Below are 13,670 nucleotides of genomic sequence, written 5' to 3'. Positions count from 1 at the left end.
CTCTGCTGAGTGATAAATGCTGAATTCACCCCCTGAGCTGGAAGGAAGCAGGACCTGGGGTGGCTGCATTTAATTCCCGGGACCGGAGCAAATCCCTACTGAGGATTCACTACACACAAGAAGGTTGGGAGAGTCCTCTGCCTGAGGATGGGGGGGGTTTACTCACAAACACAGTTAAGAAAGAAAGGAAGCAATGCTTGTAAGAGGAGGCTTATGTCTGGTTAGTTACCATGACTGCATTCAATTTCAATTTTAAAAAGCACACATCCATGGGCTATCTTTATTAATAGTGACAAAAAGGACTCCGCTGGTATCTGTTGTTTTGTATCAAACTTTATTTGGTCCAAATAGTGTGTGTGTGAACGTTATTAAGTTGCATGAGAAAATAAAACATTTTGCAGCTAGATCCATGAGGGCGAATGGAAGCCCATGTGGCAGCGGAAGTCCCCCTCTAGCCTTCCCTTCTCATCAGGTCCACGTCCCTCTGGTCAGGTCGCCGTGGGAGCCTCGGACTTCTGACACAGCCGGGCTAGCAGTCCCGCCAGCTGCAAGAGGGAGCTCACCCCTTCTGCCACCTTCATGTGGGTATAGCCGATTTCCTGGCCAGAGAAAGAGCAAAGGAAGCAGATCTATGTTTTACGGATGACAAACTCCCAGCACAGCCTAAGAAGACATGTGACCCAATTCATTTTCTTGAGTCATGATCCCAGTGTTGGGTGTTTTTTTTTTTTAAGCTTCTACCTCTTGTGCGAGAGATCTCTTTACAACGTGTGAATCGCGGATGTGGAAGCCAGAGGGGAGGTAGCAGAATTTCCAGAAACCGCCCAGCGTCCTGTAGAACTTTTTATGCCTTACCCCTCGATTATGAAAGGCGATCCCTGTACATCAAGTTGTCCCCTGCCTTGGTCATGACGGCGGTTTTCCTTCAATGCAGAGTATGTTCGTGCTGCGCATAAGCCTTTCAGACACGCCTCTGCTCCAGTTAAGTGCACAGCCAATTACAAAGTGGTTCTAGGCAAGTTCACACACACACACACAGGCCAAGATGATCTGCATGTGTGAATGGACAATGATCCACGATGAATCAAAAAGAGAACTTTTTGTATTGCCTCTAATACTATGTTTTTGATAAGAATAGTGCAGTTACTGGTCACCTAGTGTTTTTCAGTTTTCTTCACTACTCGGAGAAAACGACCTGGGCACCTCTTAAATAAAATAAGTGTAGACTAACTGAGCAATCAGCATCTCTGAAGCCAGCAAATTCCCTTCTCAACCATCTCCTATGGCACAATCCAGTGGTTCGGCTGATCGCAGTGATTATGGCAACCACCAACCTTAATAAACTCCAGCTTCAGATACTCGGCCATTTGGTAGGTTTTGCACACTCTGAAAATGTTGCCAATGATGTCTTCGGGGGAGTAGCCAAGCTTCCACAAGTGGGCAAGGATCTAGACAAAGAAGACACCACTGATTTAAAATAAAAGTAATTGGTTCCAAGCCCCCTGCAGACGCTGAAAGTCATGGATAATAGCAAATGCTATATATAGCATGGTAAAAGGAGGGGGACGACCCAGAAATACGTATTGGAAAACTGGACCACTGTCCATCAAATCTGCTTTGATCTGGATTCCTGCCTTGAGCAGGGGACGGGATTCAATGGTCTTACAGGTCCCTTCCATTAGTCTATGATTGCACGATTCATCTCCCCCGCCCTGAGATTTTGCACTGCAATTCCCAGAAGCCTCAGCCGGCATGGTCCATGAGAAGGGATTCCGGGAGTGGAAGTCCAAAACGTACGACTCCTACAGCAAAGAGTTCTAAGCATCTCAGCGAACGACAACTCCAGGATCCCTTAGGAAGAAGCTGTAGGGCTAAAGCGATATCGAACAGATACATCTTGTGTGACAGAAATGGGGTCTCAACCCTGACCGCAACTGTCCTTTTCAATCTGCGCCTCTGCAAGGCCTGCACGCAAAACAACCCATTTGCTAGAACCAGACAGAAAACAAAGAAGAGGGTCAGAGAATGACCACTGTCCTCACACCCACCCGATAAGCTTCATCGATGTTTGCGCTGACGCAGTGGCCGATCATTTCCTTCACCAGCAAAGGATGGGGCTCATCGCACACCTGCGGGAAAAGGAAGAAGCTCGTTTCGCTAATCCTCTCCAGCATCTCGAGACCAAGAACCAGGGAAGAGATGGTTTTCGTTGTAGCCACGGACTCGTTTTGGAACGGCAGGGGCCACTTGGAATCCAGAAAGGCCCCACCACTATTTACATCATGGACAATATATTCAAGGTCACCCTTCTCCACCAACTAAAACTCTCCTGAGCATCTGGAGTAGGGGAAGGGGGGGCATCTAGGATGTTTTAAATGAAACAACTCAGCCTGTCGAAATAATAACCGTGGAAGGATTATTGGGAGAAAGGAAGCCAAAAGCCGCAACAATGAAAATCATATGAAACGGTTACGGATCTGTAGCCAAGCTTCGACCCACTAGGCACCAGGTCCCTGTTTCATTTCTTAGCTTAAATTCATTACATCTGTTTCAGGAAGAGCAAAAAGCAATACCCGGCAGGCGAAACACCTATTTCGGTAGCCCTGGCTTTTCCACCCTGCATAAGCAGTGGGGCTGGACAAAACCTCTACTTCCACACAACTCGAAGAAACCAAGAGGCCTTGAAGAATTTTCTTTGAAACGGGTCAATGCGAAGAAGGAAAGTAGATGGGCTTTTTTTTTTTACTGACCTTGAACACGTTCTCGCTGTTGACAAATCCAAATCCAGAGTGGGTTGACTGTAAGTTATTCAGTGCCTGATGAGGGGAGAGAGAAAGAGGACAACTGAAAACAGATCGACAGTATTTTCAAATCATGGTTTACAAACTTTTCAGAACACCACCCCCAAAACAGTCCAAGGAGCAGTAAGCACAAGAATGTTTAGCTTTGAGAAAAGAAGACTTGAGGGGAGATAGGAGAGCATTTCAAAATCATTGAAAGGTTAACCTACAGAGGAGGACTAGGATCTGTTCTCCATCATCCCGTAAGGCAGGGCATGTCATGGTGGGCTCAAGTTGCAGGAAGCCAGATTTTGGCTGAATATTAGGGGGGAAAATTCTTATAGTGTTAGAGCAGTACAACGATGGAACCAATAATCTCGGGAGGGGGTGAGCACTCCCGTGCTGGAGGCATTCAAGAGAAAACTGAACAACCCTCTGTCAGATCTGCTTTGATCTGATTTCACTGCTTTGCTTGTGCTTCATCCCTCAAGGTTTGAGGTTACCCAGCGGAAAGGCTCACAAAAGGCTACATTTGATAAGAGTGCATAACGGAGCCTAGGTGGAATTTCCATCCGTCATGGGGGCCAAACAAACAAACAAACAAAAAACAAAGCTGGGAGGAAAAGTGACAAGGGTTTTTTGCTTCTCTGCTCACCTGCCTCATGTCCCCCTGGGCAGTGAAGATGATGGCTTCCAACCCATCGTCTGTATACTGCACGTTCTCCTTCTCGACAATCCTCATCAGCCTCGCCAGGACCTGAGCATCGGTCAGCTTGGTGTAGCGGAGGACGGCACAGCGAGATTGGATGGGTTCTGGGGAGAGGGAGTCGAGACCCCGTCTGTTTTGGGAAGCCGTCTTTCACCAAGACGGGTGACAAGGCCAACCAGCTCGGTCATGAGGGTGGAGCAATTTTGTCTCACCCCACAGGACCTACTGCACGCTGTTTCCATATCTCTTAGCATTATGCAAAGAGAAACACTATTTTAGATGCTAGGCTTGTATTGTATAGGGAGAGAAAGCCACTGGATATAATTTACAAAGAGCCTCACTTCATCCGAGTGCAGGACACGTAATAATGGGCTCAAGCTACAGGGAGCCAGATTTCGGCTGACTATCAGGAAAAACTTCTTTACTGTTAGAGGAGTACGACAATGGAACCCATGACCTCAGGAGGAGATGAGCGCTCCAAGGCTGGAGACGTTCAGGAGAAGATTGGACAACCCTCTATCTGGATCTGCTTGGACTTGGATCCCTGCATCGAGCAGAGCAGCAGGTTGGACTCCATGGCCTTATAGGCCAGTTCCAACTCCATGGTTCTATGAGAGGATCTAGAACTAATCATTAACTTATTCACATTTCATTGACTATTCATTTATTATATCACTTATGTCAACATCGATGTAAAACTATTTCAGTTGCTCTTTCTACCAGGCAAAAAATGGAAACCCCAACATTATCTGATGGGGATGGACTAGCATGATGATTACGTAACGGACCGGAAAAGTCCTACAAAAAACCCAAACTACCCCATAGATTTCAGCAACCGGTTAGAAATGGATCTAGGCAGACGCTGCCTACCATCACCATCGCCTCTTTCATTGCTTTTCACGTGGAGGAAAACATGTCTGAAAAGATGGGTGCTACTCAAGAGTAGGCTCCACATGGAAGGAGCAACCCTGGAAAATCCAGATTCTTCCTAGCAGGGAGAGACTACTGCTAAGCGGGCAAGCTCTCCCTTTCAGACTTCCCATTCATCAGGGTGGCTTGCCTCTTTCTCTTTCAAACTCCGACGGATGAGAGTGGAAACGCTGATGATCGAACAGGTCATTTGAAATGACCCAGGGATGCCCACCCCCTTCAGCCCAGCACCCACTAAGAGCTCCTACCTATGATTTTATCAGAAGCGTTGCAAGCCAGTGCAAAGCGGGTTGTTTTGGAATAGATTTCCATCGTCCGTCTGAGGGCCTGCTGGGCTCCGTCGGTCATGCTAGTTCAAAGATATGGGGAAGCGCAAGATAGTTTTAACCGCCAAAGACTTCTAAAATATCTACAGTCTGCAGCTGCTACATCTGGAACGAGTCTTCTTGTATTGCCTTTCCTGGTGTTGTTACATGCTATCACTTTGATTCTGACTGATGGTGACCCCATTAGAATTTCTAAAGTATATGAGATCTTTTAAGGTGTGGTGCTATTGCCGCTATGTTATCAGTGTCACACCCAGTGATTTTAATCATCATCCTCTTAGAACTGTAGAGGAATCCTAGGGAATCATGGATTCCAGCCCCTGCTGAGGAGGCACAGCAGGGAATCGAACTCCCAACCACTGAGCTATCCCGCAGTTCAAAGGCCATGGCCGAGCTGGGATTTGAACCCAGATCTTCGCAGTCCTGGTCCAACACTACACCCGTTATGCTCCATCAGCTGCCTTCATCATCTCCGTACGAAACACCATTTTACAGTATAAGGCCAGCCAAAATAATAACAAGAACAATAATTATGTTAATCATATCGGGCTAAGCAAACTCTGCCTACTGTAGGACAGAGAAGCCGGAAGACAGATCCGCTCACCTGTCAGCTTCATCCAAGATGATGATTTTATGCCGGCCTTTTGGGAGCGTGACCTTCTGCTGAGCAAACATCTTGATTTTGTTCCTCACCACGTCGATGCCCCTGTGAAAACACAAGAATTCAGAGTTAGACCCATGATCTATCTACAGTACCTCACTAAGCAGGATTGTAGTATCTGAGGGGGGGTGGTCATCACTTCCAGACTCTCCCCACGGATGCCAACACTCTCCCCCCCCCCCCCGGCAAGGCACAGACAGATGATGGGATATTGAGGACATCACAACAGCAGTTCCCCTGAAATCAAATCACCCTTTGGAACTGTTGAATGGCCAAAACTTAACCCCATTTCGACTTCAGTTCCTTCCACTCACCTGTCGTTGGATGCGTTTAGCTCCAGAACGGCATCCTTCAACGCAGGGCCCAGAAGGGCGCGCGCCAAACAAAGGATGCTGGTGGTTTTACCCGTTCCTGGGGGACCCTTCGAAGGCAAAAACTTCATTTTAGCCCAGCCTATTCAACAAACTGTGACACACGTTCCTTTAGGTTCAAACATCTCTAAAACTAAAACCGTCCTCGGTGTGCTTTCAAAACTATCTGTCCACGATGCAGTTTCAGCTCTTGTTCCAATCTGAATTAAGTGTTCACCTTACATCAAGATCTACAAGAAGGTACTATATTGATCTTAACAATACTCACCGCAATAATGATGTTTGGGACATTTCCTTCTCTTGCAAAGACCTAGGAAAAGAAACATCAAGGTTTAAGTCCATCAGAAATAGGGAAGGGAGAACCTTTTGAATGGTTTATCACAGAATCATAGAGTTGAAAGGAACCTATAAAGCCCTTGGGTCCAACTTCCTGCTCAATACAGGAATCAAAGAAGATCAGCCTGATGGCCGTCCCATCTTCTCATGAATGCCTCCAGTGTTGGAGCGCTCGTCACGTCTTAAGAGAACTGGTTCCGTTGTCGTATTACTCTAACAGTTACGAAACCTAGCTTGTGTCCTGAGGCTCGCTTGATGCCCCCAAATGGCAATGTTCTTCCTAATTTTGTTTTTGCATACTGTTTTCATTTGGGTGAAAAACCAACGGAAGTTACTAAGCTGCAAACTTTTTTAAACTAGTTTGTTGGAGACTGGCATGGGAGCCAACAGGAACTCCTTCAGCTGCATGCTGGGATCTGTAGCAGGCACTATAGAGGTGTCTCACCCACTTTCCAATACCTGGCATAAAAGAGGGTCACAAAATGACATTTATTCACTTGCCCAGACATGATAATACAGATCTGTTCTGGACACTTATAGGGCGCCCTGGAACAGATCTGGGAGGAGGCTGACGTTTCAGGTCGGATTCTTTCCTAGCCCTACCTGGAGATCCCTTGTTATTTTCTGGTGCTCTCCCACCGTTATCCAGGCCTGACCCTACTTATCTCCAATTATTTGAGGCTAGGTATACTGTATTTAGGGCAGTCAGGTGGCAGTTTTGCATAAGAGGAGCACCAGAGGTAAAAACAACTTCCTTCCATTTACAATCTCTCTCAGTGGTGGGAAGGCCAGAAGGCAGATGACCTTAGCCAGGCTGATACGAGAGCAGATATTCTTTTGGGATGTTTAAAGTCTGTCAAGATCCGCACTTGCTCTTAGATACCAATGAACAGCATACACTGAGGCTGGTGGAAGGGCACCAAAATATTTTCTTTCTCTACCAATGCCAGAAACAATCTCTTAAGAAAATGCCACTGAAACAAAGCAGCATCTTTCTTGAATGAAAGTCATCTCCGTACCTCTAACCTGCTAACGGTATCTTCGTTCCCAACGATTTCCGACAGCTTCATAGGCCTGTATTTTTCCACCCTGAATCCAAAAGAGTACACAAAACACATAAAAATGTCCCCTTTGCACAGTGAAAGCAGGGGAAAACACACCCAAGACCTCAGAGCGGTGTGGACATTGCAGAGTTGCATTGGTTTGGTACCTCTTCAACAACTGTGCCTCCATTTTACAGACCACTAGGATTAGTAGAATGGTTGAGTTTAGAAACTTCTGCTGTGGTTTGGAAGAGAGAATGAGAGCTATTCAACCAAGACTTTTGAGTAAATCACCCAACTACATATCTCAGGATCTCAGAGGATGAAGCCATGATCCTGACAGCAGTACCAAATTGCTGTAACTGTGCAATGTACATACATGCCCATTGTTCAGAGATTAAGCTTGGTATAAATCACTGGTTCTTAACCTTGGGTTACTCAGAAGTTTTGGACTGCAACTCCCAGAAGTCTTCACCACCAGCTGTCCTGACTGGGGTTTCTGGGAGTTGCAGTTCAAAAGCATACGAATAACAAAAGTTAAGAACCACTGGTATAAATGAAGGACAGGGCCTTACTTGTTGGACTAGAGAGCAATAATTTGTGAAAGCAATTATTTTTCTTTTCATCTCCACAAGTGACGGCATAGTGACGAGTTTAACCCTTCTCAGAAATGGTTTCTGAGCAGGCTTTGTGAAGTGAGCCAGAGAAGTCAATCCAAGCTATTGCAAACACAAAAATATGTGTGTTATCATCGGACAGCGGTCACCCTAAAGGGATGATCGATAATAGCTTATTTTTCACAATATTCCAGGAATACCTTCCCCCACCTCATTCCTCAAGGGATGCTAGACAATCTAGGGCTTGATAAAGTTTGTTTCCTGGGTTATTCTAAGATTTGTAACCCAGAAAAAATTATCTCACGTTCTGCTTGGATCCCCACCTATTTGCAATCATCAGTCCTCTCTCTGTGTCTCCTTCTAATTAAATCTCCAGTTCGTTCCTTATTCTTGTTTGCAACAGGTGGACAAGTACACACCGTACACCTGTGCCCTGGCAAAATCACACCTTTATAGCTGTTTGTGATGCTCCCTTCCAAGGTGGATCGTGCCCCCAAGAAGTGGCCCGGCAAACCAGCCTCCCCCAACTCATAAACTTGCAAGGCAAGTCTAACTGAAAGGGGACATAAATTTAATTTAAAGCTAATTTAAGACGTTAAGGATAAGCCACCAGAGGGAGGGAGACCACACGGAGCAAGGGGGGGGGCGGATCTCGTTCCCTTGCAAAAAAAAAAAAATCTTCCCCACTTCCGTGGGGTGCCTTGCCATTCTCTCTTCCAACGAGACTCTCAAAATCCTAATTTTGCAAATGCAAATTCTGCATGCCCCACATTTAAAAAAATGCAAATGCTGATAAATTACAAATACAATGTTATGCAAATCATCACCTTTTTTTAAGGCTGAATGGGGCCACCTATGCATGGAACCTAGTGCTTGATCCAACTCTCCCCCATATCCCTCCCCCCAAATAACCAGCCCCATATAAAGCCCTTCCCCCCCACACACACCCCAAAAGCCCCTGTTTCATACCTGACAGCCCCGCAACCCATGGCGGCCATGCTCCCCTATCCGCGCCCCCCACTTGCACCCACTCTTGGGGGGGGGTGCAGATATAGCAAACCCCTTCCTCACCAGGGCAACTCATAATGTCCGCTCCCTGCTGCGGAGGTGGCTGCCGAGAGACCCCCGCTTTGCTTCTCCTCCGGCTTGCCAGGCCCGGCCACTTCCATGGCAACCGCCGCCATGACGGTTTCCCGCCGAAAGGCCGGCTAAGCCACGCCTCTTGCGTCGCGTCGGAGGCAAAGCGGGCGCCATGTTAGCTCCGGGCAAGGCGGGTTTCAAACCCCGCGGCGCGGCGCCTCTGCCCTCGTGTGGGCGGGGCCTGCGTTTCGCCACCTCCCCTTTGGCAGAGTCAGAAAAGAAGCGGGTTGTATTGTGTATTTAAATTAGAAAAGGGAAGCCCCGCCCCCTCCCGCCAGATTCTGTGGCTTTCCCCAGCCAGAGGGGCAGGCAGCTGTTTTGGTCTTTGGTCGGGAGTTCGAATCCCCTGATAGGGGAATATGCTTAACACGAGATGAGGAGTCATATATATAAACCCAACCTGCCAATTTACCCAGCATTAACCAATCATATCTTCCTTGGCTCTGAATTCAGTGATTCCTGCCTCTCTGCAGAGAGCTTTTCTAGTGTTTGTTGTGGTTTGTTACTGAAAGCAGTCATGTTTTCTTGTTTGCTGTATGTTCTGTTCGCTGTAAGTAAATCACACATTGCTATTGTTTCTACAACTATTATCTCTGGGTGGTTTATTGAGCCTGCAAGTGCCAGTTAATGAGGGAAAAAAATGTGTGGACTCCTCTGGGGGCTATTCTGGTCCGTGAAACCCTGCACTCCTACTGCGCCATTAGAGGAATTTAACCAAATATTCAAAGCTCTGCAACACCCGATGGGGAGAACGGTGGCGATGAAAGAAAGGAACCAGATGACATGCATACTGTTTAAAAACTGATCTTGTTGACACGGCAGAGAGAAGTGGCTGTGCTCGTTGCTCCCAAGGAGAAACCAAGGCTTCTTTGAGTGGCAGATCCCATTTTTGATGCACCCCCAAAAAAGAAAAAAATTAATTGAGAGGAGGAGACTGACCGTGGGACCGCAAGCAGGCTGTGATGAAAATAGAGCCCAGAATAAAACATTCGGCAATACAGAACAGTGGAAGCTTGGTTATTGGCTAAAGGCATGACAGTCAGGACAAGATTTAACAAGATTGCTCCTATTTCTATCTACAAGATCTCAGATGACCTGGTTCTCTTTTATACCCTTCATATTACAGGAAATGACTCCCAATCTCCTGTTAATCCACTGTGATTTTTTTTCTTTAGACTATTAATGCAACGCAGCAGATCCTGAGAAACAATTCCGGCTTTCTTACACAGTTTGCTAATCCCGTTCTGTCCATCTGGGCTGCGTTAAGAAAGCCGCAACGAGAAACCAGGGGACGATAAAACGGCTCAATAAAAATCTAAAATCCCGTGAACGGAGGTAGACGAGACCGTTGGGAACTGCAACAAAATGGTGTAGTGGAAGGTCTTGTCCGGTGGAGATGCCAGCCCCTGATTCCCTTCCCCTCGCTTCTATTTGAGTCTTGCGTTCCGCTTGATCTCCCTGTAGCCGGAATTCCCATAGTGGCCTTTTTCAACCAGGTTTCTTAATTAAGTCACGAATTAAGCCTTCAGCCAGGTAGTCCAGGGTTTTTCCAATTGAGGGGGGCATGCAAAAGATGGACATTTAATGACATTTAATAATGGGATCACAGGTAAAGCACATCGGTTTGTAGGAAAGCCAACAAGGCTTCCTTCCAGAATCCTTCCTTCCAAAATCATGCGTTGGGGTTTTTCAAATTCAACGGGTGGGAGATCGAAACACAAAGCAGTCTTTTTGCCTTGTGCTTTTTTTCCCCTTGAACAAAACACCTCTGTACAGGCCTAAACATTTTCCTCCCATTGAGTTACTAAACCCACACAGGCACAGAAAACAGGAAACAGCCAGCAGATTGATTAAAAAGACACAAACTAGCCATCCAGTGCTATTGTTTTTACAAGTCCATACAGCACGGCCACTGTTAGCCTATTTCCCATATTGTGCATTCTCTAAAAATGTGCACAAAATCCCTTCGTTATGTGTTCACTTGCAACCTCATTTCGGTGCCAGGTCAAAACCTTCCTGTTCCAAATGGCTTTTAACTGAAATAATATCACCTGTAGGTCTGATGGCAATTTTTAGAATATATATTTTAATTGCATTTCAATTATTTTGCCCTTTTATTTTGCCTTTTTATTGTATTTTAAATGCTGTAAGCCACCCAGAGACCTTCAGGTAGTGTGGGCGGCATATAAGTTAAATAAATAAATAAATAAATAAATAAATAAATAAATAAATAAATAAATAAATAAATAAATAAATCTCGCATGCTGTCTGTAGTTTTATGTGACTGGGAGGAAGGTGGTTGACTATGCTTGAAACTTTAAAATTCAAAGAGAGCCCCGCCTCTTTTCTGAGTGTTCTTTCCTTCTCCTTCCTGGGTTGGTGGCAACGGTTTGTTTGCTGTTGATCTGTTCAGTTTGTTGCTGGTATGTGTGCAGTAAAGAAAGCGGTTTGACATTCCAAGCAACCTTAGGTAGATAATTTTGTTTCATTCTTTCTTCCACCCGTGTTTCAGAGTGAATTATTGAGCCCGTATGTCAAGATCGGGCCCTTGCAGCTGCAGGATCAGGGCCAGCCTGACCCAGGAAGGGCTGGTGTTTGCAGGCTTGGGCCCTGGCCTGCGCAGCAGCTGCTGGGCCACTCATGAGGCTCACCTGGGAAGCTGGAGGGAAGACCTATTTAAAGAGTGGTTCTCCCTCCCAGAACTGGCTTCAGCAACAAAGGTCTTTGGCCGTGTTGTGGCTCATGAGCTTCAGAGTCCCTGTGTTCCAGTATTCCTGCATTGCCCCTCTTCTTGTCTCTGCTGGCCTCCTACATCTTGGTGTCTTGTTCTGGTTCCGTGCTCCCAGTCCTGTGTTCCTGCCTCCACTTGGTCACAACCAACAACACAGTGAGTGCCTTTGGCCTTGATATCCTGTGTGGTGGACTTGGTCCTGGTGCCCTTGCCCCCAGAGGGGGGCTGCCTTGGATATCTTGGACTGTGACACCGTAAATACCAGTGAATGGGGAAGGGGTGGTCTCTGGGGAACTTGTAGCTATTCTCCCTCTTTAGATCTATGTAGTAGTAGTTGTTGTTTAGTCGTTAAGTTGTATCCGACTCTTTGTGACCCCATGGACCTGAGCACGCCAGGCCCCCCTGTCTTCCACTGCCTCCCAGAGTTGGGTCAAATCCATGTTGGTCGCTTCGATGACACTGTCCAGCCATCTCATCTTCTGTCGTCCCCTTTTCCTCTTGCCTTCACATTTTCCCAACATCAGGGTCTTTTCCAGGGAGTCTTCTCTTCTCATGAGATGACCAAAGGATTGGAGCCTCAGCTTCAGGATCTGTCCTTCCAGTGAGCCCTCAGGGTTGATTTCCTTCAGAATGGATAGGTTTGTTCTCCTTGCAGTCCAGGGGACTCTCAAGAGTCTCCTCCAGCACCACAGTTCAAAAGCATCCATTCTTCAGCATCCATGGTCCAACTCTCGCTTCCAAACATCGCTGCTGGGAAAAACCATCGTACTTCTACTATGCAACAAAAGGGAGCTTCTATCTGGAAATCTGCATCTCTGTAACAGGATGATCATTATCATCATCAATAAAATCGCACACAGTACAAAGATGACAGAGGGCCATGTTCTCATTTGTATCAAGGCCTCTCTGCCAAGCACCCACCTAATAAATCAATGAAGCAAGATGTGTCTGTGTGTTTCCTCATTTCCCAGCCAAGGACGAACCAAAGTCAAGATCTGACATTTCCAGTCCAACCCTGTTCTTTTATTTGCTGATGAAGACGAGCGTTCCTTCTGCAACAGGAACGCATCCCTCCCCGTAATCAGGATTCTTCTTCCCTCTCTGTAGAATTTGGAAACGAAGCACCGGCTTGGACGAGTGGAACATTTATACCAAATTGCTCCGCTGTCATCATGACGAGCCCCACACAGAGCGCGACCCGGCCTGCCACCTGGCAGGATGAAGACCACACACGCCATTAATAATCACAGACTTTGGGGCTCAACAGAAGGCGAGGAGGAGGAAAGACAAATGAAAGATAATCATGAGGTAAGAGAGCTGGCTTGCCTCTTTGTAGTGACCTTGTCTGGAAATGATGGATAAAGACGGGGGGGTCTGCCATCATAGGGTATGCTGTGGATCAAAATCAGAATAGTTTGCGCCAGTATTTATGTTTCAACATTGGCCTTCCTTTCAGTTGGAAAATGTCAGGTTTCTTGGAGATGTCCATAGATAAATATACTGGACAGAGAAAAGCCATCTTCCTGTTGGGAAAATGTATCTCTCTTTTTTTGAGTCATGGAATCATAGGTTAATTGAATTGGAAGGTGCCTCTACAGCCAGTGAGTTTAACCCTGTGCTCAAGGCAGGAATCCAAAGCAAAGCAGATCTGACAGAGAGTTGTCCCATTTTCTCCGGAATGCCTCCAGCGTTGGAGCGCTCACCGCCTACTGAGGTCATTGATTCCATCGTCATACTGCTCTAACAGTTGAGAAGTTTTCTCCGATATTCAGCCTAAAGTTGGCTTCCTGAGCCCATTATTACATGTCCTGCACTCTGGGATGACAGAGAACAGATCCTGCCTCTCCTTTATTGGACTATGTTTCAAGTATTTGAAGAATGCAATCATGTCTCCCCTCAGCCTTCTTTTCTCAAGGCTTAACACACCCAGTTCTTTCCTAGAGCTTGGGTTCCCGTCCCCAGATCCTCCTGGTTGCCCTCCTCTGAACTTGCTCCAGTTTGATAGCATCCTTCTTAAAGTGTGGTG

The 13,670-nt window shown here is 46.5% G+C and overlaps 1 protein-coding gene and 1 long non-coding RNA gene across 2 annotated transcripts; one reads left to right on the top strand and one right to left on the bottom strand.

Moving 5' to 3' along the window:
- Positions 1 to 317: 317 nt before the first annotated feature.
- RFC2 (replication factor C subunit 2) lies at positions 318 to 9,001 on the bottom strand. Its single transcript, XM_020812150.3, has 11 exons — positions 8,845 to 9,001; positions 7,133 to 7,202; positions 6,046 to 6,087; positions 5,721 to 5,827; positions 5,350 to 5,451; positions 4,668 to 4,768; positions 3,436 to 3,593; positions 2,751 to 2,816; positions 2,049 to 2,129; positions 1,335 to 1,448; positions 318 to 599 (listed from the first exon to the last, which is right to left on the bottom strand). The coding sequence occupies exons 1-11, from the start codon at positions 8,955 to 8,957 to the stop codon at positions 489 to 491; spliced, it is 1,065 nt and encodes a 354-aa protein (XP_020667809.3). The 5' UTR covers positions 8,958 to 9,001; the 3' UTR covers positions 318 to 488.
- Positions 9,002 to 11,631: 2,630 nt separating this feature from the next.
- Positions 11,632 to 12,961, top strand: LOC144583994 (uncharacterized). Its single transcript, XR_013537972.1, has 2 exons — positions 11,632 to 11,800; positions 12,752 to 12,961. It is a non-coding gene; the product is annotated as an uncharacterized LOC144583994 (long non-coding RNA).
- The last annotated feature ends 709 nt before the right edge of the window (positions 12,962 to 13,670 follow it).

This window comes from Pogona vitticeps, chromosome 7, assembly GCF_051106095.1.
Source record: "Pogona vitticeps strain Pit_001003342236 chromosome 7, PviZW2.1, whole genome shotgun sequence".
Taxonomy (NCBI): domain Eukaryota; kingdom Metazoa; phylum Chordata; class Lepidosauria; order Squamata; family Agamidae; genus Pogona; species Pogona vitticeps.
This window is presented reverse-complemented; position numbering and strand designations above follow the sequence as displayed.